The 26,030-nt window shown below is 44.4% G+C and overlaps 1 protein-coding gene across 1 annotated transcript in view; it reads left to right on the top strand.

Annotated features, from left to right (window-relative positions):
• Nucleotides 1-3,909: 3,909 nt before the first annotated feature.
• The window catches only part of LOC8028955 (probable CoA ligase CCL7), a 42,097-nt gene continuing 19,976 nt past the window's right edge, over nt 3,910-26,030 (top strand). The window contains exons 1-5 of the mRNA XM_040218560.2: nt 3,910-4,041; nt 7,332-7,533; nt 7,621-7,724; nt 9,294-9,496; nt 16,583-16,751. Of these exons, the coding sequence (XP_040074494.2) occupies nt 3,919-4,041; nt 7,332-7,533; nt 7,621-7,724; nt 9,294-9,496; nt 16,583-16,751 (801 nt within the window). The 5' untranslated portion in view covers nt 3,910-3,918. The remainder of the gene's footprint in view (nt 4,042-7,331; nt 7,534-7,620; nt 7,725-9,293; nt 9,497-16,582; nt 16,752-26,030) is intronic.

Raw genomic sequence — 26,030 nt, 5'->3', positions numbered from 1 at the left:
GCTATATTTGGGGGAAAATTTTCCCAGCTAGATTTAGCAGAAAAGTTTCCCAGCTAGACTTAGAAGAAAATTTTCCCCGCTAAATTTTCCCCGCTAAATCTAGCGGAAAAGCTTCACCGCTATATTTGGCGCAAAATATTTTCCCCGCTAAATCTAGCGGAAAATTTTTCCCGCTATATTTAGCGACAAATTTTCCCCGCTAAATCTAGCGGAAAATTTTCCCAGCTAGATATCGCGGGGCAAATTTTCCGCTAAATCTAGCTAAGAAAATTTTCCGCTAAATCTAGCGGGTACAACATTCCGCTAGATATAGCGGAAAAATTTTCCACTAGAGTAAGCGGGGCAAATTTTCCGCTAGATTTAGTGGGGAAAATCCTCCGCTAAATCTAGCTGGGAAAATTTTCCGCTTGACTTAGCGCGAGCATTTTTCGCTAAATTGAGCGAGAAATTTTTCCGCTATATTTAGCGGGGAAATTTTTCGCTAGACTTATTGGGGCAAATTTTCCGCTAAATCTAGTTTGGAAGATTTTCCGCTATATTTAGCGGGGGGGGGGGGGGGATTTTTCGCTAAATATAGCGGGGAATATTTTCTGCTAGATTTAGCGGGAAAAATTTTCCGTTTGACTAAGCGGGGCAAATTTTCAGCTAAATCTAGCGAAAAAAAATCGGCTAAATTTAGCGGGGAAATTTTCCGGTAATTATAGCGAGAAAATTTTCCGCTTGATTTATCGGAGAAATATTTCCGCTAAATTTAGCGGGGAAAATTTTCCGCTAGATTTAGCGGGGAAAGTTTTCGCTAAATAAAGCGGGGGGAATTTTCCGTTAGCGGGGAAAACTTTCCGCTAAATATTGGAGAAACTTTTGCGCTAGATTTAGCGGGGAAAATTTTCCGCTAAATTTAGTGGGGAATATTTTCCGCTAGATATAGCGAAGAAAATTTTCCGCGAGATTTAGCGGGGAAATTTTTTCGCTAAATTTGGCGGGGGAATTTACCCATCATGCACCGTGTGGTTACGCCGACGCCGACGCCGTTCAAGCCGGAAACGGGTGCCTAAGAGCTGCGCTCTACAAAGAGTAACCAACACATCAATTAAGCCTCGTCAATAGTGGGACTATTAACTCAAAGTAGTCACATTAGTAATCAAATTATCGATTGCCCCCCAAAAGAAATTCTAATTGTATAAACATTTGTTCTAAGTTATCAAATGTGTAACCGAAACACGACCCCTGAACACAATAAGTGCATATATATTTTGTGGATTAAATTGACTGACCTCGGGATTAAATTGTTTGGCGCTTGGATTAAATTGTATGGCGCTTGGATTAAATTGAGTGACCCCGGGATTAAATTGGTCGTCGCTTGGATTAAAATGAGCGGGAAAACCTGTAGTTCTCCCACAACACCAACATGATATATCCAACGCTGTGACCTATGGAGGGCGTTCGGCGGAGGACGACGCTGGTAATATGTCGAGACCTTAGAATCAGTCCTTGCTCAGACCCTGAGCATGACGAAACGTCGTGATCAGTGCGACAGCGGAAACTGCATTTTCAGGTCTGAACACAATCTCAGCCTTGTCACTTGGTGAGTTCGCTCTGTAGATTAGAGCAATCGGCTCTCTTAAGTGCTTCAAGGGAAAAGCAGACGCTTCATGGTTTTTAGAGTTCCGAAACGGTGGGAGGCTGCAGAGTGAGATTTCTCAGGATCCGGGCAAGACCGGAGACAAGCATCAATGGCAGAGGGCAACAAATCGCCCGCTCTTTGGCCGGTGAGCGAATTCGGTTGGCGACAAGAGTGTCTTCCAGTAGTGAGAACGAGGTGTAACGGTTTAGTTAGTTAAAAAAATTGAGTATTGAAATTAATAAGTACTAAAAAAAACAACCTGAAAAAAGATGCATGTGATTACGTAGTATTTCGAATCATCACCCACCCTCCAGCCGCCTTAAATTCATAGAAAAGTGGCGTGGTCCATGTCTTGGTAGGTAAGCACGAAAAGTTTAGAAAAAGCAAAACGGGATTTTTTTTTTCTGTCAGTATCTAGCGCGGCTGAACAACAAGTGCATTAATCTCAAAACTTAGTTTCAACGTTTTTTGCAATAATATTCGCATTTATCGACTACAATGTGTGAAGAAGCGAAAGCGATAGATGAAGCATGGTTGCACAAGGCGGTTTGAACGGTGCAGTCACGTAGCTGGGGACGGAAATGCGACATGGTTAATTCTCATAGCCATTGTGGTTTGCGTCGTGGATGCCAGTGACGGACGCTACCAGTGCTCGGTGATCCGTAAAGTAAGTTGGTACGCGCGGCGGAAGTTTCTAAACCCATACAACATTACGTGTAGAAACTGGATACTGCCAAAGTGAGATTTCGGTTAAGGAGAGAAATGCTTGAAAACAAGTCTTTCAAGCAGACGACACAGAAGCCTCGCCTTCAGTCGTGTCGTTGCAGGCGGGATGCAGGGGCGTCCCACGGAAAAAAAACAGACTTCCCTGGCCTCGCACCAAGCGGGGAGAGAAGGGTCTTTCCGTAGCGTTGACAACGAGAGTAAGTCAAAATATCTGCAATGTGTCGCTTTTTAAAATGCTCATGAAAGATCATATTACTATCTTAGTGTGCATTCCATCCATACGCGCGGTAAACACCGCGCGTATGCAAGCAATGCCTAATGTCGCCGATTACGCCCATGGTCGATGGAAGCACCTAAGGTCGGTGATTATAACGCAATGAACAATGAAATGCGTTCCTGAAGCATTCGGACAAAACTAAAATATTCTAGCCTCTCTTTTTTCCCGCAGAACGCAACCAGTGCCGTTACTGCACTCCCCGGAGAGACGCGGACGTATAAAAGCGCGTAAAAACGTTATTCCAACCTGGCCATTTGCCGAAAGTCTCTTCGAACTCGGATTTCCAAGTCTGTTGCTGTCTGCGTTCTGTGTGTTCAAGAAAACACACACGTAAGCGAATTCTAGTCAGAGACAACTTAATCGCAGGGCGTCACTTATACATCAAGGCTTCATAATTTGTTCTATGGACGTTTTACCGGATGATACCACCACCGGATTGGCTGGGAAGCAATAATTAGATGCAAGTAACTGGCTCCTCTGTTGGTAACCAAACAGTCAAATTTAAGGTGGTCGTGGTGTTGGAAGCAACACGTTCGGTCTAAGCCGCGAGACGACATTGTTTGCCTCGCTACACAGATGGTGTTTCGTGTCAAGTTTCTGTTCAAAGTCACCCTGAGAGTGCTCTTTTAGTCTGCCGCTACGGCTCCCACCTGAGACTGGACAGATAAAAAGAACCGTACAAAAGTGAAAATGAGCGCGTGGCACGCATAAGACTATTTCATGTCATATATTGTGCGCTTGTGCGCATTAGCTTATCCTTAAAGCACTCGCGGGTTCTATTAAAAGGGTATCGACAACTGTTCGTGTAGCTGCCCCACGTGAGAGCCGCGCATGTGTGCACATCAGACAGATGCGCCCCATTTACAAAGGGTATGACTGGTGTAGTGGTATGTTTCACATTGGCGAAGAAGGTGCGTAGAGTCAGGATGAAGTACGTTCGTCTAAGCTTTTTCATAAATGTCGGTAAAAATCACCATTCTCTTAAGAGAACACCGCTCCTTAACTGTAATTTTTCATTGTATTGAAATTTTGGTGCGCATAAATTTATATACCTTTAAAAACCAGGAATAGAAATTTCGCGAATTAACAACTATAATTTTGGTAATTACGTCTTTCCGAGTAAGTAAAAATTTAAGGAGAGGTCCAGTAAGATCATCGCTTTCGCGCCCTAATGTAACACAGAAAAAAAACTGTTCTACTCATAATCATGTTGTTCGTTTTCTTTTTCTTTCCAACGAGTTTCAACACATATGTCGTTTTTACACCTTTAGAGATAACCACGCAAAAAAATATGACCGCAAGAATTGTGAACCGAGTCATCCACTCATCCCTCCCGGATTTCGACGTTGGAAACAGCTACGCTTCCCAATTTATAGAGCAGCGATTGAAGAAATTATCGACCAAGATAATTCTTGTGAGTACGGCTTTATATATATTCAATCCAGTGTGACTTGGAAGACCATAATTGTTGGGATACAAGGATCAAACTCTCCTGTTGCCTTGGTGATGCAAGACTTTTTTTATTTCATCTGCTTTTTATTGCGCTTCCGATTATTGTACAATCACCGGATTTGAAATATGTGCCTCGTGCGTTGCTCCAATATTAGTACCACAATGTTAAGAATAATTGTTTCCAGCGTCTGTCTACCTGACAATCATGAGGAAACCTGCGTGGTCGATCAGTACATGCCGCGCTACACTAAAAACGTAACTCCTCGTCTATTGACTAGTCACATTAATACCGATGACATCGTGCACCGCTTCTTTAGTGGTACTTCTAAAGTAATCAAAAGTAGCTTGATACGCATTACAAAAGTAAAGTCTTAATAGGCACAAAAGTAGATCATTTAGTTTAGGGGATGTACTGAAATCAAGAAAAGTATTAGTAACTAACGGGTGTTTGAGAAAACACCAATTAGTCTCGCCGTGTCCCACGTCTGCTACGGAGCAGGTCACTACATGCTAACCAAAACAGATTGGCTCAAGCTTAAAACCCCCAACCATCACGCCATGAGAGTGTTCACCAGTCTCCCGAAGTTCACCCCGATCGGCAAGCTTCGGGAGTAAGCCCAAATGAACTCCCTGCAAGACACAATTCTCGGCTAGGAAACTGGCGCACATGAACGTCTGCAGCATTCTCAACAAGGTCGGGACATCCTTGTGCGGCTCCCCGACTCCAAGCTGGACCTGCCGCCGCTGCAGCCGGTCCTCCAACACTGGGAAGACCTGGTAAACATCACAAACATCATACCCCTTTTTCGCAAAAGAAATTTGGAAACCTTCACTAGGCTCACTACCGCCCACGAGAGGATGGTCGCAACCTGGAAGGACTCGCTGCACACCAGACTGTCGCCTACACGGACGCTGCAGAGGACGACGGTCCTGGAGGCCTGTGCGTTCGGTGGCGGTCGTCGTCACAGAGCTGTCCACATCCACATCCCTTGAGCGCCCATCCAGGACCACAATCAAGGGAGGGTAAATTGAAGCCATCACCCCGGTACTCGAGACCTTTCTTCACGAACACCGACATTCGCCTTTGCGAACTGCGGGTCTCCGAAGGCTCGCAGGATTCACTAACAGAGTGCAAGCAAACCCACAGCACGAGCCGCAAGGCGAAGCGCACGAAGAAACTCATTTCGAACCTTTTTTAACAGGAAGCAGAAATCAAATCCTTCGGATATCCGGCCATGCCCGCATCAAGGGAAACGAAGAAGCTCACGATCTCCCTACCCTCCGTGCCCAGGCGGCTGATTTTCCACTCCAATCAATAGACCACGGGTACACGGCTTTTTCCAATCAGCAAGATACGTCCAAGGACCCCCAAGACTACGACCCAGAGGAGGAACGCCTCCGAATTCAGGACGACGGCAAACTCAAGTTGTGGGAACTGCTCCCACCCCAACGCCCGTCCCCCTTCCCCCGGGCCTCCGTCGGCGTAAGCGTGTTCTACTCGCTAAAATCTAAGTCGACGTCTTCTGCATCTCAGACCGCTTACCCAAGCGGGGCAAGCGCAGCAAGACTGGCGAATGCACTGGATGCACATAAAGTCCCTGGATCTGGGAAAGTAGCGCCATTGCCTTCCCATCTGCTAGCTCAACACAAACAATACCAACAAACAGACGACTGAACCTCTGAAGGTGATTGGCTCATCGCTGTCGGTTACTATGGCGATCGCCCTTTTGGACCCTTTCAGAGCTTCCCAGCTTCTAAAGGGTTGTTAAAAGCAGTCGCACCAAAATCGCTATGGAGCATTATCGTACTGAAAGTGTTCCTCGGCCAATATGAGCGTCTTTGTCACTGTGCATGCAATAAACGTATCACTCATGCTTATTTCCCCAGATCTCTTACAGTTATGTTGCTCTTCTTGCGTGTTTCAGGGGAGTAAAATTATTTTTCTTTACCTACAAAAACTGACGTTCCGTGTGATGGCGGTACGAAGATGTACGGCATCAGACGCGGCGTCGGTGCTTTGATGGAATTGAACAATAATTTTACTGTTAAACGCGCAAGAAGAGCAACATAACTTTAAGAGATCCTGGGAAATAAGCATGAGTGATACGTTTATTGCATGCACAGTGCCAAAAATGCTCATATTGGCCGAGGACCACTTTTAGTACGATCATGCTCCATAGTGATCTTGGTGCGACTGGTTTTAAGGACTCTTTCGAAGCTTCGAAGCTTTGAAAGAGTCCAAAATGGTGATCACCATGGCAACCGACAGCGATGAGCCAATCGCCTTGAGAGGTCCTGTCATCTGTAGGTTGTTATCTCTTTGTGTCTGGCTATCAGGCAGGAAGGCACTGGCGCTACTTTCCTAGATCCAGTGACTTTAGATGCACACTTCATGAGAAAGCGGACGGCCCACAGTTCCTCTGGAGAGTCCTCCACTATCAAGACATCGGAAGGAAGCACGTTCTTCCAGACACAAACACCCCGCGGCCCTCCAGAAGTGGACTACCTGAACCGCCTACTTGACTTCATCTTCGATGCCAGGCTCGACGTCTACACGTGAGCTCACCATCGTATGTCTGCGTTCAGGCCGCGTGGCCACCGGCGCTCTCCCCTCCCCCTCTCCACTGTTCATAGCCTCAATAAAACGCTTTTACTCACTCAATTTCGGTTCGAGGAAGCCTGCGGAACTAAAATATTTCGCCGGTGTCGTCCAAATTCTGACATGTTTATCACAGCTAGCGGTTGGCGCACACAACCTGGAGATTAAGGATCAGTTTCGAAAATTCAATAGACCCTTGAAAGCCATTAATTAAAATTAATTGAGGTAACTTTGTTAATTAGCCGCCTAATTGCACAAATAGTATTGTTTTAGTGGTCGCCGAGTCGGGTAGGCGAATTCAAAAATTAGAAGTGTCTCAATGCAACTTTTTTTTATTTTTTTTATATTTTTTTTTAACTTGACGCAGTTAAGAAAAGACACCCTGCATATTACAGTGTCATTTATTGTGTTAAATCGCAAAAGTCCCGCACTTCCGTAGGCCGCCGCTTTCGCATGGGAACATACGACTAGTTCTTAACCCGACGAAGGGAAGCGCTGATGGCGCGAGAAACTGTGGCGCCATAGCAGCACGCACGGAACAAAGCGTATTGCACAAAACCGAGGCGAAGTCCGGACAATAGATTTGTTTAGCACCATGAGACCGGTCGAAAGCCCTTTTTTTCTCAAAACACTTCCTCTTTCTTTTTTTCTAGGTTGACACCCATCAAACCTTGACCGGCTCTCAGCTCTTGGAAAAGATACGTAAATATGCTGTTGGTTTTCAACAACATGGTGTAAAACCGGGTTCCAATGTCTGTGCGTATATTGGCAATTCGGCTGAAACTGTCGCAGCAGCCTTTGGCATTGTGTTCGCGGGCGGTACGCTTGTCATGGCAACGGCGACCTACGTGGCAAGTGAGTGCACTCAGCGTTTTCATCTCAATTGAGAATTCTAATTGCAGCATTTAAAAAGGAGAACCTTTGGTGACATCACTCTTATAGGGGAATTGCTTTACACGATTGAAGACTCCCAGTGCACTTTCCTACTAACTGATCAAAAAGGCGCAGCAAATGCTGCCAAGGTGACAATGCCATCAAACATTAAGGTAAGATATTATTATTCATTTATCAGGTTGAGCTTTGGTCAGGCTCTAAAAGCATTTATCTTATATATTTATGCCCTAGAATTAAGTACTATATTTAGGCTGTTTCTTGAGTCACACCAAAACAGAGAACGTGTGACACTGTTGTCCCACCAGTTAAAGGGACATTGGCAATATATTAATGCTCGCCGAGGTTTTCATTTGAACATGACCTATAAAAGCCACAATACCCAGAACAATTTTCAGCTCCAAATTCGTTTTTTTTTTCGCCAAAAACAGCCGGTCGAAAACTGCCCGGATTTTTTCGCGCTCACTTTCTTTTCAACGGTCACGTGGTGTTCAAATTTTTTGAACAAGCTATTTTCAATGCCTTTTGTCGTCTAAGGCAGCCATTCATTATTTAAAAAAAGAAGATAAACCCCATATTTGTGGCCTCCAAAAAGCTCCAAACATGTAGATCGAAAAAGAAATGTTGCACAGATCATAGAAAGTACAAGTACACGTCATTCTCAACATGAGGACGTACCACGGGCTGAACGACACGATGGCGGCGCACTACGTACCAATGTTACGACGGACGTTGGGCCGCTACTTAGGAACTGTCGTTCGGGGTAGAGGCGAGTTGATCTTTGAGCGCAGAACATCAAGCGGAAGGGATAGATGTGCGAAACAATTGCACTAGAAACGGTGCACGCAACTTCGTCGCCTGCGTCAGAAACCGAAGAAGCGGAGAAAAAAAAAAAGTTGTGGGGTGTACCCGTCTGGCTTCCGGCCATCAGCTTCCGTGCTCCTGTTTTGGTTTTGGTTTCCAGTGGTTGAGTTTTTTTTGTTTTTTTTTTCGCTTTATTAAATATATACCTTACTCTGTAGAAAAAAATGGATTAAGTGATCGCCTGACTTTATATAAGAAGCCTGGCAAATATATTGAAAAGAATTGGGGAATGTCAGTGTCCCTTTAAGTAAATCGTAGTCTTTGTTTTCCTTACGTGAATGTGCTGGTTAGGTAACTACTGTTAATGTTTTTCTTTTCTAAGATAAAGGAATATACGTTTTTATCTCTCCTCAAATAAGAGAGCGAATCAAGGAGTTGACGGCAACTGCTCCCACGGGACAAATACCACCTTAAATAATCAAAGCCTGTAAACTGCCTCATCTGCCTCTCCCTAGTGTCATCATACCCGGATGATGCCAACTCAACATTTGGGTCCTGGCCCAAGGCGTTCCTCGACGCATTAACTGGACACAAAACCCTGTTGAACATGACGCAGCACTCATGACCAGTCTGAGTCAGTACCTCACTGTGATGACGTCATAATGCCAGTGTCCGGACTTTTATTATTCGAGGTGGCGTAGATTGAACAAACTACCAGTTACGGGCATAAATTAAAGAAAAAACGTATTATGCTTATCTGTCTTATAGCTTTAGCAAGTTTAGCTCTCGCGAGCGAGCGAGATACTCTTGCTATTTGAGCGCTTTATATCTCCACTTTAGTTACCCGCATGCATCTATTATTTTGTTTCACCGTGCAACCAACACAACTAATACAGAAAAAAAACTCTTTTGGTTCGCAGGCAATGTTTTCCGTGGGAAATTCGCCCGGTTTCATCAATGTTCTCCAGTTTCAAAAACTTTGTGACGCCTCATTCACACCCCATGCACCTACTAACAACGAGAAAGAGGTTGTCGTAATAATGTATACGTCAGGATCAGTGGGTCCCCCGAAGGGCGTGGAAATTTCGCACAAGGCGTACTGTGCCGGGTTTCATACATTCAGGTACGCGCTTATCAACGTGTTGCAAACTCGTACGGTGGAGAAAATCTCACCGTAGAAAAGCTCACGGGATTTAAGCTTACCGGAGGAAAGCTCACCGCAGAAAAGCTCACCGCAAAAGGTTCCGATGCAGAGAAAAGCTCACCGGCCTTTTGACGGATGCGGAGAAAAGCTCACGTACGAATCTAAGAATCGAGCGAAAGTCAAATTTGGGGGTTTTACGTGCCAAACCAACGACGGGCATCTGGCACACCCCAGCGGAGGACTGAGGTTTAATGTGGACCACCTGGGGATCTTTTAACGTGCAACCGAAAGCTCGGTTACACGGCGCCTCCTCCGCAATAAGCCTCCGTCAGATTGCGGGCACCTCGGCCGGGATTCGAACCCGCCACATGGGGATCCGTAGGCCAGCGCTGTCGCATCGGAGCCACCGAGGTAGCTTAAGAATCGAGCGTTCACTCAAGGGACATACGTTCTTTCACCCGAAGTATGCTGGGATGCTTTATGTTCATGCGGTCATTCCGCAGTTCACTACATAAATCTACTTTTTAAAATAACGCCCTGTAACAGGACGTTATTTTGAAATAGATTCAGGCGGAAATAAAATAAATAATTTCAATAGAACGCTAATAAAAAAGACATAACGGGGGAAATATAACCATTGTAGAGGGCTGCAGCTTGAGCAGTTCTTAGATATTCATTTATATAATAACCCTTTATGCGGTATACCGACACCGCATTGCCAAATCTCCACATTTCACTATATTTTAGGAAGCAGAGGTTTCAAATATTTTCTTCATTTGAACGAGAAAAAAAAAAAAAAAAACACCGTATTTTCTTTAACCTGGCTATGTCAAAACTAAATACGGTAACACGCACGCGAAAACTGCACCCAGGGTGGAAAATGAAAATCAAGCTATATTCAGTCTTGATTTAAATCGGACCTGTTTTACTGGGTTGATTTAAATGAAACCCTTCCAAGAAATATAGTTCCTAAAATATTTTTAGTTAGAGTTTGTCAATCATTTGATACTTAAAATATGCTTATATGTCCTCTATCTAAATCAAAGAGTCGTTGCACAAGAAATGTTTATATCGGACTGAACAGGAGCCAGAAGCAGTGCTCTTGGATCAAATCGGTGCGTGGAGCTTTATTTCTACCCCCGACTTCGTTCTTCAGTTACGCCACATCTTCTTACAATCAAATCAAAACGCTGAAGATAAAAACAAAAAACTAGGAAAGTAATGTCGTATTGCAAAAAAAAAAAAAAAAAAATGAGATAGCGAAAAATAAAAGTAAATACAGCTTTTTCGCTAACAGAGAACTAAGCTGTTTTTGTTTTATAATATGCCCAGTTTTCCATGAACAAAACGTTGTTAAAATTACATGAATTCTCACAGCAGAGAGACCTGATGTGAAGTCTGTACACCGCGTGACATTGTCAACATAAACGAACAATGGGCTTTTTAATTATATTTTTGCGGTTGCCGTCAAAACGACGAGCGCGGTGGAAATTACTCATACAGGGCACAAATCTATGCAATAACAGTTTGACGCTGCTCAACCCTTTGTCTCATAAGTAACATGCGGAAAATTGCTTCGCGCTAACTCTTGTACAATGTTCCGTCTGCATCAGAGGCACCTAAAACCTTGGTACTGTTATTAAATGGTAGCGACCACTTTACATAATAATTTAATTCAAGGTGAGCTTTTCTCCGGGTCTGTCAAAAGTCTGGTGAACTTTTCTTTAGACCCGCACAAAAGTGGGCGAGCTTTTCTCCGGTGAGCTTCTCTCTGGTGAGCTTTTCTCCGGAATTCGGAAACTCACTCGTTTTTAGAAGACACAAGTTACATTGTGTCAGGCCGGTAGCATTTTATGTTTGCTTCTTTATCTATATACGGAAGCAAAAAAATTAAGATTATATAATTTTTCAAGCCTTGGGAAACACTAAATTCTGCAGCAGGGGTCGGCAACCTGCGGCCCCCCTGCCGCATGCGGCCCGCGCGACAGTCTCATGCAGTCCCCGGGACGACACCAGAAAAGCACCGCCCCTGTCGCTTCCCAACAAAGACTCAAGAATCACACTGCACTTTTGACCTCTAATGGGGTTAGACAGGAACAAGGAGCACTTCCAATGGGCATTGCCCGGCATCCTCAACTTGGGCAAAGGACGCCTTCACTACCTTCTTGAAGTTTTTTCGCCTGCCCCCCTCCTTCCCACCTTCGTAAATTGGCTTCTGGCCACCTCAGAGTCGGCTCCGTGACGACTCGGCCCGTAGCTGCAAAAGGTTGCCGACCCCTGATCTACAGGGTGCGCGAAGTATTTCAGAATAGAAATTCAAAGCGTATAACTTTTATACTCTCACTAAATATGTTTCTATATGCTTCCCTTTCTTCGACTGCATGTACGTTTATCTATCTAGTGTAACAATTTAAAAAGGAACCTTGCGGTCTCACAGCCAGAATGAAGAGGCACACGAACCTGGCTGCATTAGCCGCGAACCACAGCGATTTGGATATAGCCACCTTCTTCAATTTGTCAAGGTTATTCGTTTTCAAGATCAGAAAACAGTTTTCGGTTTCTGACGGGGACGTTTTACCTGTGGCCAGTCGGAAAGGGAAAAAAAATACATTCCAAGTGGTCAGACGTCGTCATAAAGGCTGAGCTGGTAGAACATGTAGGTGCAGAAAATTTTGAATTATGACACCACCAAGTCAATGAAAGCTATTAAATAGCAGCTCTTTGTTACCGAGTACAGTACCCGGCTTGTGTTCAATGAGCGCCATAGATACGGTCGTGCGTGATAAAAAGAGGGCAGTTTATTTCTCCAAAAAACTCACTAAAACGGTGCCATTCGTTCCAAAGGCTTGTCGAACCAACTCAAGCAACCTAAGGGATTGGGCGTGTTTTTTTTGTTTTTTTTTCAATACTAACTTTTATTTAGACAAAAAGGTCAAGAGGAGAAATGACAGGTGGCTGTGTGCGAGCCTCGATGAGGTCCCAACGGATTCCAGGTCAAAATGTCCATCGAGACCACATGTCCATCGAATCAAAATGTCCACATTTTGATTTTATGGACATTTCGTCTCGAATGGACATTTCGCCCACATGAATGTGTTGACCCTTTAGACAGTTTACGTCGTGGACTCATATTTTAACAATGGCGCTGATGCCAACTCGTATAGATATATGTGGTATATATAAACAAGCGTTCTTCCACAAATGATCATGATCTGCCTGCTTCCGCAAATCCGAGTGACTTCTTAATGTTGTCAAAAACCATATTTTTCTGTACCGGATGTTTAGGAGAAACCATTTTTTTTTTGGAAAAGAATAAAAAATAAAACGTTACGGCCCGCTCAACCTCCGCCACGACGTGCCCAGTGTTTCAAACAAGATGCCAAACGTTCAGAGAAAAATTTCTAGAAGCTTTAAAAAGTGAAAGCATTTTTAAAAAAATAAGTGTCAATGACAAAATAGAGCGCGTTCGTTGAGTTCAGTTTCACAAATTTAGAAATTTGAAAACAATCCCGAACAACGTGCCCGCGAATCAGTAACCCCACGCAAGTGAATACACAGTATACCTATCTAAATCTAGAAAATTCGTTGGAGAAAGTCGCCAAATATCGAACTCGTGAAAAAACTCAGATTCACAATAAACACGGTCTCTGTTGGCCGTTAGTTCAGCATAAAGCTAGGATCATACTGCCGGATTTACGTTCTGGAAACGTTTATTTATGGTAGTGCTAAAAAAAATAGGGTTCTATCCGCTCCCAACGTCTTGTGTATTGGTTGTACTTATGGTTTGATAAAACTAAAAATGCTACGCAATTACTGTAAAATTTTTGTTATTTAGATACTATATTTTCAAAAATAAGTGAAGACAGAGATTAAAGCATAACAATGTCGAGAATACTTTCCTGGCTCCAAATGACCGGAAACAATTTTCTCGCTCCTTTGTTATTTTTTTTTTTTTTAATTTGGAGCATTAATGCGCTAGCTACGACTGAAAGTGACCGAGCTGCACAGTGTGACGTTTGTAACAAAAATTTTAAAACAATGCTCCACAACAAATAGCAGATGCATAGTTGCCTTAAGCAACGTTACAGGTCACCACACCACAAGGTCCCCGGACGCAACAGAGTAAAACAAACATTAGACTGAACCTCCTACCTACTTGGCGGAGCGGAGGAGGCGAGGTGTTCGTTGAAAGACGATTCACCTACCGAAACTCGTAGCAGGGATATTGGTCACATAAAGGAATTCGCTATAAGACACCTTGTCACTGGTCAACTGGTCAAACACCGAGAAAAGGGTGGCATGGAACGTGCGAGTGTGTAAGGATACAGTTTCAAATACCACTTTATATTATCACTCTTTGTGGTTTCGGAACTCTCAGTCGCTTTTGTTTCCAGGGTTCCGAGTTGAACCCTGTTTATGCATATATTTTGTAGGGTTTCCAAAACATGCAAATAAAGAAGGACCCGATAGACATTTTCACTTGGTGGACCTTTTGACCCGATGGACATTTCGTCAGGATGTACGGTCTGACCAAAAGGTTAAGCAGACAAAGTTTCCGTCATCTGTGATGGTCCTGACGCTGTGAGCAACGAGGGTCAGGGGCTGCCACCGCACTTTTTTCAGCGGGGCTTGAGGGTCAACTCAAAGGCCTACATCAAGACTCTGCGAACTGTGGTAAAACACTTGATAGAGGAGATGACGTAGGAGAGTCCAGACATTTTTCAAAGTGATTGTGCCCCATGTCAGATGGCACACGCGACACAAGATTGACTGGCTGACAACCTCAATAGCCACGTCCATGTGGACTACTAGCTCTCTTGGGCGTTATCGAGAGATAGAACATCAGGCAACCCTACGACACCGGAGTCAGTGAAGGTTGTCATTGAAAACGCTATGGTCATCAACGAAAACCGCTTGATCAGGGCAGGCAACTGTTATCGAAGCAGCCTCGAGTCAGTCATGGCCGCTAAAGGTGGTTTTATGAAATGAAGTTTAAGAACACGAATAAAAACACTATCTGTACTAAATTCCGTGCAAAATATCTGAATGATCTTTTTTTAAACCGCCTTATTTTTTAAATTACCGTTATGTTTCATCATATCTCGCTCACACTGTATATTCTATATTCCGCGTAAAGCAACCTTATTTAAAAATATTTATTTCGACATGATCGAGTATTAACTTGTTTTATTCGATTACGTGGTAATATATAGAGATTATACTCTGTTTCATACTTAGCGCACAACGCTCTCAGAGCTGCTGGCGCGAGCATGGGGAATGATCTCCAAGATTATTTGCACGCGTCATCCCGCAAACGAAACCACAGATGAAGTCACCCGCTGACGCCAGTATCTTTGACCGCGCTGTATTCTAAGTATCAAACGAACTATAATTAACTTAATACTATTTTTTTAAATAGTGATATTAATTTTAAATGTCACCCTGCTTGAAATATTTTGTAACTATGTGAAGCCATGGGGGAAACCAAAATTTTTAGTATGATCTCTCGCAATCAACCACATTGCGCCCATTGGCAGGAAAGTGTAGTTCAGTTCTTAAAGTCGGGGGGTCTCGGGGGGGATATGACCCTCCCCCCTTCCCCCCTCCCCCCGAAATTTCACGAGAAGTCTGAGACCCTTTTGGAGAGTAGATCCAATCGCCGCACCCCTAGCGGCGAAGTTGAGAACTAAACCCATGGGTACAAAATGAATTATTTGAGCGTGTTCCTGAAGCAGCGTTCGGCTTACGTGTTACGATCAGCTTCCAAACGCTGACACGCTGTGTAACCATTCGGAGACATGTGCATGTTATCGGTTTAAAGACTCCACTAACCCCCTCCCCTTCCCCCCCCCCCCCCCCTCCCCCAGTTTAAGGTTACCACAACAGCTATCCTCTGCAACCGGTGTTAGACTTTCAGTACTGCTGCTAAGCACGTCACAATTAAAGTTCTAAGCAGGTCAAACGAAACTGCGTGCCGTATTTCAATGTTTTGTTTGCTCGTAAGTTTATTTTCCTCATTATTGAGTATTTTATAACATATTTATTCTAAAAAAACACTTTATATTAAAAGAAGCAGATTACCACGACGGGGCCTTGATGCGCACGACCATTTCGAGCAGGGCCTCCATAGGTTTTCTACGAGCTCTATTTCCTTCTTTTGTCCTGTTCTGTCCTATTCTCTCTGCTGCAGGCCGGTCACCCCAAGGGTATATAATATTTTGTACATAGATCTTAAAAGCGAAATTCGAGTTGGGAAAGCCAAAGTTTCAGAATGTTCTTAATCAGCTGTTTTTGATGATTCTTGAACTTACATGTACCTGTTGTTGTTGTTGTTGTTAAGAAAAGCAGCTGGAGGTACTCTAACCAACTGGGTTCAAATAGCCCGATGTTTCGCGGCCTGCTTGGTCGCTTGTTCACTGGTGACGTATTTAGCTGGGTGTTCGTTGTTCTTCTTCTCCTTGTCGCTGCCGTTCAAATCGTCTTCTTTTTATAAGTCCTCAAAGTCCGTGAATACAGCTGCTTGGGAAGGTACAGATCGACCAGTTCATGTTGTTGGTATGCTGAATATGCCATGATTCGAAATAAAGTCGTTTTTTCCAGTTTCATGTGGTGTCTAGGACGGAACTGCTGTCGAAGTCGATGACGAGATTGTTGTTTTCTGCATGTTCCGCTAGAGCGTTTCCTTGCACGTTCCTCTTTTTTACATCATATCACTTCGACAACAGTTTCGTCCTAAACACTAAAAGAAACTGGAAAAAAAAACGACTTTATTTAGAGTCATGGCCATATCCAGCATACCAACAACAACCTGAACCGGTCGATTGATACCTTCCCAAGGAGTCGCAAAAATAACAAGACAATTTGAACGGCAGCGACAAGGAGAAGAGAAAGACAAACCCCAAGTCAAATACGTCAAACGGGAACAAGCGACCGAACAGGCCGCGAAATGTCGGGCTATTTAAATACAGTTGGTTAGAGTACCTCCAGCTTCTTAATACTCACCTGACCCGGCAGATTTTTGCCGAAATGTTTACTTTTCAATTGTTGTTGTTGTTTCAATTTCAGCTCTCTTAGAACTTTCACTGAAGAGGATGTTTTTCTTGGCTGGAATCCTTTAACCCACGCTTCGGGTTTTGCACTGAACATGTTTTGTATGCTTTTAGGAACAAAAACAGTCATAACAGATCCTTTGATTCCATACGAAACTTTCCTGCAGACTCTCAAGACCCATGAGGTGAGAAATATCGCGAGAAATTAATATTAACGATCGTCTCTCACAATAATTGATTTGTGTCAAGCCGCATAATGTTACCACAGAGGAGCATGTAGGGACCCCTTGTCATCGCAAATTTTAACGCAAAACCACTTTTGCTATAAAATGAACGTTTCATTTTTATTCATGCTTTAATTCATGCTGCAGTATTTTTTTACTTTAGAAAATTTGAAAAACCGCAGTATTTTTTTTGCGTGTTCTTTAGAATACGTGTTCAGGTACGGGCTCTTTTGCTATTGGCGTTGAGTGGGTGTTTAAATAAGCGAGAGCAGTTTAAGAACGTATTCATAGTACAACCAGACTCCCGGCTCGTGTGGGCTTTTTTATTTAATTGTATATGTATTGTTTATTTCACTCAGCATTGCACAGATGAATTTCGTTATCATAAACCAACAGAAAGTTATTTTGACTAAACAAGTGCAATCTAGTGTTCCATCCGCCTGTGAAAGTAACAAAACAAAAAAAACAATAACACTTTACCGTTTTTCGCGTAGCCTGTACAACTAGCTTGATTTATGTGTTCTATATAGACCTGCTTTGTTTAACAGCACTAACTTGTCATAATCAAGCGAGCGTTACTTCATCTCGCGTCTAAATCGTAAACGTTTTTTTTTCAGCTATATTTTGTTGTAGGACACCATTTTTTCAGTAGCTGAGCTTTGTGAACGAACCGAACAGCTTCACATATGGAACTCGAATTAATCTTTCTAGCAAAGACTCTGATTTCCTAATTAAAACAAGCTGGGTTGTTATTTCGTCTTAAAGTCCAAACAGAACTTAATGTCACACCTTTTTTATTTAGTGCACCGTGGTATTTCTTAGAAATACCTGCAGCTTTACCATCTAGGTTATTAATCGCTGATATTCCGCTGATAACAAGTACCTAAATTTCACAGTGGTCCCGCTGACGATTTCAGTTCCTGGACATTGTTAAAAGACAACTGAGCTGAAGAAGGCCGTTTATTTTCAACAAGCACGGAACTCAACCAGGGATTTTTAAACGTTACCTCGTCGAACTCGCGGAATAACAAGTTTAATGCCAATACAAATCTTGCTCAGAACAGTTTCATATAATAAACAACACTAACGCGTGCTACGTAATGAACTTACCATGTCTGGCTTGCTAGAAATGCGTCTCAGCTGACACTAGGTGAAAGAAAGCACCGTAAAGGCTAAAGCGCGCGAGCGCTTTGAGACGCCATGTGAATCCCACTCAGCTCGTGTGCTGGCTTTAAGAATGGTTTCTATTCCCCAGTCTCAGCTGAGACACTGTTTTTAACACGCCGGCCCAGAAGTACTCCCCGAAAAATATCTGAGTGCCAGATAGCAATATACAACTTTATGCATATCCGAAAGCCACACGTTTTCTAACAAAGGTCTGAATGGTTGGGCGGGAAAATCAACGCTGTACTTCTCTTTTTTTACTCTCAGTACCTTTCTTGCGCTTACTTTGTATATAGGTTTTCCTAAGAATAACAATATAAGAAACCCTTTTTTTTTATTCCTAGGCGAAAGGTTTAATTTGAACTAAAATAGTCCCACAAGCCGTTTTTGAAATAATACTCGTGATCGTAAGCAGGATGAACAATAAAAATCTGTTATCTAAATCCTGATTTAAAATGATCGAAGTCGGTGTTTTTAATGTCACTCACCAGACTGCGGTGATTTGAATAAAAGAACTTCCGCCAAATAATTCTTCCGAAAAATATTTTTTTGTTTAGCACTTCTTTATCGTTTCCTACTTTTCAGGGACACTTATTTTGTATTTAAAGCAAAGAGTGTTCAAGCAAAACATTTCCATTTCACGCAGCCATTTTAAAGGCGTATCAATGGAGAGAAATGTTTTTAGCTGACGGGATTTTAATAATATCGACCTTCCTTAAATCAAATAAGTCTGAATCAAAACAAACAAATTCAATTTGCCTAAAATTAAACAAAAAATCATGATTTTTTGCATTGCTCCGGAATGCAAAGAAGTAATAACGTTTTATTATTATTTTTTTTTTAACAGCGCGTTTGTACAGATTAACGTTACATGGACAAGAAAGCTTATAAAACAATCTGAGTTCTGCATCCACTAGTAGTATTCATTTATCCGTGTTAACATCTTCTTAATCTCTAACCGTTCCCTAACCTTAGCAGATAAAAAAGCAAGCAGCTTCCTCGATGTCGCTCCTGTTTTTTAGGGCTTCAATTGGTGAGCGCGTTTCAAGGGTTAACACCTTGCTAGCATCACATCTGTTGACGCCAATGACATTGGTGCCTAAAGGTACTCCGGGTAACAAATTTCATTATGACTTAACATTGTTTAACGTTCCACGATTCGATATATAAGTTATATTCGACGATTGATAGATTATTTCTGTATATTTTGGTGCAAGAGCTCCAACGGCCAAAAAGCGACAGTTTAAGGTTTTTGAATTTGAATGTATGATGAGAGCCTAGATGACAGTTTAAAAATCTAGGTTAAGAAGTACGAGTTTCAAAAACAAAGTGTCGATGAGTTGTAGCACACTCGCTTGGTTTTAGATAAGTGATAACAGGCCTGCTCAGAGAGCATAGAGCTCATCGCTACTCTGTTGGCTCTAATGCATCTTTCTCATCCCTTTTAAATGCTTATTGAAGAACTCTTTGACGTCTGTGAGTGGAACTCTCAGTGTGGCAGGGAAAAGCTCATGAACATTTCGAGCAGCATACTGAGGTCTCTCGTTTCCAGGTATCTGGAAGTCGCCTGGAACCCACCAAAACGTGGCGTGTCTGTTACGTGTTTTTATAATGTACAAGAAGCATTTTGATCTTCCCAACCAGAGAATGGACGGATATGCTTTGGTTGTTTAATCAGTTAATGCTTGCAGAACGTTTTTTGAAGCACTTAAGGTGACTCAGCACCGTCATGAGCAAACCTTTATATATTTGGCTGCTTTGTATATTCCCAGAGCCTCTGCAGTAAAGATTGAAACACAAGTGGGCAGTTCGAAATTATTGGTCACGGTTTCGACAGCAAAAGCGCAACCTCTCCTATGCTAGTATTTCACTGGGAGCCGGAAGGACATTGTTTAGTGTGTGTCAGGGTCTTTTAGCAGATAGCTCACACTGATGCCAAATGGAGTCATGAGTGAAGGTGTAGCAAGAAAGATATTCTCAGTTGCTAACAAATCGTATATTTGCATTATTTACAAAAGAGTCAAAATCTAAAGATCGTGGAACGTGGACGGCGTAGCCCTTCGCCTTGTCATCTCGAGCCCCCGCGTGCAAGTGATGGTGTTTTTCTCGAGCTGGTGTTCTTCGTCTTCTTTACTCGCTGCAGCGTGCCGCTACAGGTACTCCCCCCCTAGTGAGGATGTGGAGGGGACGAGGGATCAGGTGCTCCTTTGAAGTGTACACGTCGTACTAGGGTTGGAGTTGTGTGTGCTTGGGGTTGCTCGAGATGAGCTGGTTTTATCCTGTCGAGTGAAATTGTATCTTCACATCCTTTCACGAGCACGGTGAAGTACTTGTCGCCGTGTTTAAGAACTTTAAATGGTCCTTCATATGGGTTCTGCAGCGGTCGCTTGACGGCTTCTGTGCGTATGAACACGTGGGTGCAGCGTGACAGTTCCGGGATGAGAAAACCTTGCGAGAGTTCCACTGTCGTGTGAGCATAGGTCGTAGTTTCTCGAATGAGGAACGTAGACGACTTGCGTAGTCCTCTGCTGTGGTGGTTTCGGTGCTGGTGGTAGGTGTTAGAAACTACCCAGGGATGCGTACAGGCGTGCCGTACACCATTTCTGCTGTACTGCATCCCAGGTCACTTTTTAGGGACGTGCGTATTCCAAGCATGACGAGTGGTAGAGTTTCCGTCCAAGGCGCGGCTGTACCTTTTGTCTTCAAACTGGCCTTTAGTTCACTGTGAAACCGTTCCACCATTCCGTTGGAGATGGGCTGATAGCATGTAGTATGAATATGCTTTGTACCTAGGATCCGCGAGAGGTTCTGGAACAGTGTAGACTCGAATTGTCTCCCTCGGTCTGTTGTGATGGTGGTTGGTGTTCCAAAACGGCTGACCCACATGCTGTCGAAGGCCCGTGCTACGGCTTCTGCTGCTATCGATTTGATCGGTGTTGCTTCAGGCCACCTCGTGAAGCGGTCGATGCAGGTCAAAATGTACCGGCAATCGTCGGCTGGCGGGAGTGGTCCCACTATGTCGAGGTGGATGCTGGTGAAACGACCATCGGGAGTTGAATTTGCCGAGCGGTGTAGTCGTGTGCCGAGCCACTTTCGCGCGCTGGCATTGCACGCACGTGCGTGTCCAATTCCGGATGTCGGCGTTGATCTTAGGCCAGATGAATCAAGCATTTATGAGATGTTGTGTGGCTCGAATTCCTGGGTGTGAAAGTGAGTGGATTGCTTCAAAAATAGGCTTCCGGAACTTCTCGGGGACATATGGTCTTGGTTGTCCTGTCGACACATCGTAGACCAGTGTTGCTTTGCATTCCGGAATCTTTATGTATTGTAGGTTCAGTGACGTTGTTTCCTGCAGATGTGGTAGTGGTGTATTCGTGCTCTGCGCTGCTGCTAGTTCTTCGTAGTCGACAGCGTTCCGTTCGGTAGAGCAGGTGTTCACACCAATTCGAGAGAGTGCGTCTGCTACGGAGTTGTCTTCGCCTGGTACAAAGCGGATGTCCGTCGTGAACTCCATGACGTAAGCCATTTGCCGTATCTCTCTTGGCGTGTGCGTTTCACTGCAAGATGTTAAAGCATACGTCAGCGGCTTGTGATCAGTCATCACAAGAAATGATCGTACCTCGAGGTAGTAGCGGAAGTGTCTGATGGCAAGGTAGACTCCGAGTAGTTCCCTTCCGAAAGTACTGTAGCGGCACTCAGTGGTTGACAGCTTCTTCGAGAATGCCAATGGTTTGCATGTTCCGTTGATGTTCTGCTGGAGGACAGCTCCAACGGCGGAGTTAGAGGCGTCTACCATGACTGATGTTGGTGCTCCAGCCTTTGGATGGGTCAGCAGTGTAGCTTTTGCAAGTTCCTCCTTGACGGCGGAAAACGCTGCGTCAGCAGTTGGCGTCCAAGTCAAATGGCGTTCTTGCTTGGCTTTCCTTGCAAAAGGTCATGCAGGGGCTGGAGGATTGTAGCACACTGAGGAACAAAGCGCCTGTAGAAGTTCACGAGCCCGAGAAACTCGCGGAGTTTCTTTGTTGTAGGAGGTTGCGGGAACTCGCGGATGGCTTCTACTCGCTGTGGCAGCGGCCGTATGCCGTGACTGTCGACGCGATGGCCCAGGAAATCCAGGCGCTCGACGCCGAATGTGCACTTTGCAGGGTTTACGATCAATCCATAGTTTTCAAGGCGAGAGAAGAGCTGACGTAGGTGGTCTACATGGTCTCTCGGGTCGTCGCTGAAAATGAGGATGTCGTCCATGTATGCGAAAGTAAAGGTCAGGGCGCGTAGGACTTGGTCGATGAACCTTTGGAAGGTTTGGGCCGCATTGCGGAGACCAAACGGCATCCACAAGTACTGGAACATGCAAAATAGGGTTATTATGGCGGTCTTCGGAACGTCGGCGAGTTCCACAGGAATTTGGTGGTACGCTTTCACGAGGTCCACCTTACTGAAGATGGTTGCTCCATGCAAGGCGCCAGTGAAATCCTGTATGTGGGGAATTGGATAGCGATCGGGGACCGTGCTCTGGTTGAGGACTCTGTAATCTCCGCATGGACGCCAGTCGCCGCTCTTCTTTTGGGGCCATGTGGAGAGCCGATGACCAGGAGCTGGAAGAAAGCCGGACGTAGCCAAGCTCGAGCATGTGCTCAAATTCTTGCTTCGCTATCCGCAGGCGATCTGGAGCTAGGCGTCTAGGTCGAGCAAACGCCGGAGGTCTCTTCGTCTCGATATGGTGGGTCACGGTGTGTTTGACCGGGGTGTCCCTTGAAGTTGGACGAAACACGTCGGGGAATTCATCGAGGATATCCGGCCATTAGGAGGTGGGCTCCACTTGGGGGAGGCTGGGCGCCTCTTGGACTCCTTTCGCAGATATTCCCTGCACGGTGAGGCGAGTCTCAATGTCGTAAAGCAGTCTTCGCTTTACATCCACCAGGAGCGCAAAATGCCGGAAAAATTCGGCTCCTATGATGGGTTGAAGAACGTCGGCGATTAAGAAAACCCACCGAAACGTCCGTCTGAGTCCGATGTCGAGAGTGATTGACTTTTGTCCGTACGTCTTAATTGGTGAACCATTCACTGCATGTAGTGGCGGGGTGTCTTGTCGATGCCGTCGATCTTCCAGCGTAGGCGGAACGACGAAAATCTCGGCTCCCGTGTCTACTAGGTACCGGACCTTGGTGGTTCGGTCGGTTACGTAGAAAAGACGGTTGGACTCCAGGCCGGCTACACCATCCGCCTCTAGTGTGCGGCCTTGCCATTTCCCGTGAAAGTACACGGAGGTTGGCACTTCTTGGCATCATTTCCGTGACGGTAGTGGTACCAGCAGACCTGGTGTTTTGCAGGAGACTTGCTTCGGCGGCGTTCTTCGTTGGTTCGTCGACTCGCGCTCGAGGATCGGGAGTGACGCATACGGAGGTCCTTGAGCTCTCGCGTGAGTTGATCCATCCTGGCTTCCATCCGAGAGTTGGAAGACAGCAGCTGGGCAATCTTGTCCTCCACGGCCGGCCATGGTCGTGCGGCATGGAGTGTAGTGTCATGTGTTTGCACAGCGGAGATGGATGGAAAGCCCGCGTCTATGATTTGGTCGGCCATCCGAGCGAACGTGGGGGTGGAGTCGGTGGTCGATGTGCTTAGTATCATGCGGACTGGTTGTGGTAGCCTCTGGAGAAAATGTTCTCGGAGAATCGTTGTCTCCATGTTCGGTGCTTTGTCTCCTAGAAGCTGTTCCATGCGTCGTAGCAGTTCTGTCGGCTTCCTGTCACCTAGTTCTTCTGCCGTCAGGAATTGCTGCAGCCTGCGGTGTTCCGACTCTGTTGTTCGTCGGATGAGTTCAATCTTCGAGTATTCATAGGGCTGGTCTTCTGGTGGAGCGCGAAGGATGTCCCGAACGACTGCTGCCGATGACTGCGGCAGAGCGGAAATGACGTGGTCGAACTTCGTCAAGGACGATGTTATCTTGTTCTTTGAGAAGGTCGATTCAATCGTGAGGAACCTGAGTTCCGAATCGGCAGCCCAGAATTCCGGTAACTTGAAGTTGACCGCAGCGACAGCAAGCGTTGTTAGGTCGCCCGGCGACGCGGAAGCTTGAGTGACGCTCATCGTTCCAAATGAGCACAGATGTTCCAAGACAAACTCACTGGTTGATAGAAGCCACTAGTCGGGTAGGAGGGCTTGTTCCGAGTCTCGGGTCACCAGCTTGTAGCAAGAAAGATATTCTCATTTGCTAACAAATCGTATATTTAAATTATTTACAGCAGAGTCAAAATCTAAAGATCGTGGAACGTGGACGGCGTAGCCCTTCGCCTTGTCATCTTGAGCCCCCGCGTGCAAGTGATGGTGTTTTTCTCGAGCTGGTGCTCTTCGTCTTCTTTACTCGCTGTAGCGTGCCGCTACAAAGGTTTGTTGCCGAATAATTGTACTAGCTTGGAATCAATGGCATCGCTGTGACCATTGTAGTCTAAGATAACGTCGATTCTGATAACTTACAAAAGTAACAGTTTTTTTCGACGTATAAGCAAAAGAAGTTCATTAGCTATGCTGGAAATGCTGTTAAAAGGGGTTGTTCAAAAGGCACCTGTGCAAATAAGAGTGCATTCGTGGACCATTGGATCAAGTGTATTCGTCTCAAAAATTTGCACAGCATTGTGCACAGTTCTTCCGTAATTGAGCTTGGAGCGGGTGAATAACCAGTAGGTTCGACATTAAGTAGCAGTTGAGTCCCACAAGGTACCACCCAGGAGTTGTTGTATGTTCGTTATTTTTAGCACTTGTTGCAAATATCTTATCAATGAGATTCGAAGGTCAGCTTTCTGTCAAAGATTCTTAGAAATGTATACTACAGCGGACGGGCATTTGTTTTACCGTAATGTTGAAGTTCATGAGGTAGGTGCGCTCTTTGTATACATGTGAAGTGCACAGCTGCGGTTTTTTTTTTTAATGGAAAATATGAAGTTGTTTTTGTTGCCCCAGTTCTCTTGCTTATTAAATCCTAGTTGTAGCTGTCGCCCAACAAGAGTGAAGCTACTTCCGTGGTACGATATCTGGAGATGGTCAACATGTACAGAGTGAGAAAGGGCCTTTGTAAGTTGCTCAGAGACCGAGCTCACCTAGAAAACAAAAAATGTTACACTCCAGACTCTTCACTGAGGGACCCCCATCTCTTGACCAAAAGGTTGTGAAAGGATTCCGCAACTTCGGACTTGGAAAGTGCTCTATTCTGAAAATAATCTTTGAAAACACCTGCATGTTCCTCCAAACTCGATATCTTATTAGGTCGACGGGATATCGCGACGCCATGTCATGCCGTATGCTTTTTGAGGTCGAAAAAAATGGTAACCAATTATGGTTTATTTGCAAAAGCAATCCGTATACAGGTTTTAAAGCGTATGAAATTGTCTGTAATGAAATGCTTCTTGCGAAAAGCACACTTTGCCGGTGAGATTATGTTGTTCATTTCTAGAAACCACTTTAACCTGCTGTTAACAATCCTTTCAGGGATCCTTCTGAAACAACTCGTTAAAACGATGGGACTATAGTTCTTTGGATTTTTGGATCCTTGCTGGTATAAGCTATAGGTATAACTATACCTTTCGTCAAAGAGCTTGGAGGACCTCTGCTAAGCCACAGCCGGTTGAAGAAACTGAAGAGTGCAGGCTTCGATTTGGTTGATAAGTAGTAAATCGTAAGGTAACGAATGCCGTCCGGTCCAACCGCTGTGTTTTCTTATTGTCCTTAAAAACTTGCTCAAGTTCTGTGTAGATCAAGAGACGGTAACAAAACGCTCTGTGGTATATTTGGAGTGTTTTCTCTTTCATTTCAACTAATTCCTCAAATTTCAAACTTCCGCAGAACAATTCTTTCAGCATGAAATTAAAAGAAAAATGTTGCACCAAGGGCCTCTACCTGTTTTCTCCGGTCCGATATCTCCCTACTATTTACTTTAAGTGTGTACAAAGCGAAACTTGTGTTTCTACTTCGTATTTTGTATATTTTATTCCATACAAGAGCACCTTCAGTTACGGAGTTAATGGACCCGATAGCAATTTGTTCCAAGAGGTTCTCTTTGCTTCTTTAGTAATTCTTATTAGG

This window comes from Ixodes scapularis, unplaced genomic scaffold (genome assembly GCF_016920785.2).
Source record: "Ixodes scapularis isolate PalLabHiFi unplaced genomic scaffold, ASM1692078v2 ptg000044l_1__unscaffolded, whole genome shotgun sequence".
NCBI lineage: Eukaryota > Metazoa > Arthropoda > Arachnida > Ixodida > Ixodidae > Ixodes > Ixodes scapularis.
This window is presented reverse-complemented; position numbering and strand designations above follow the sequence as displayed.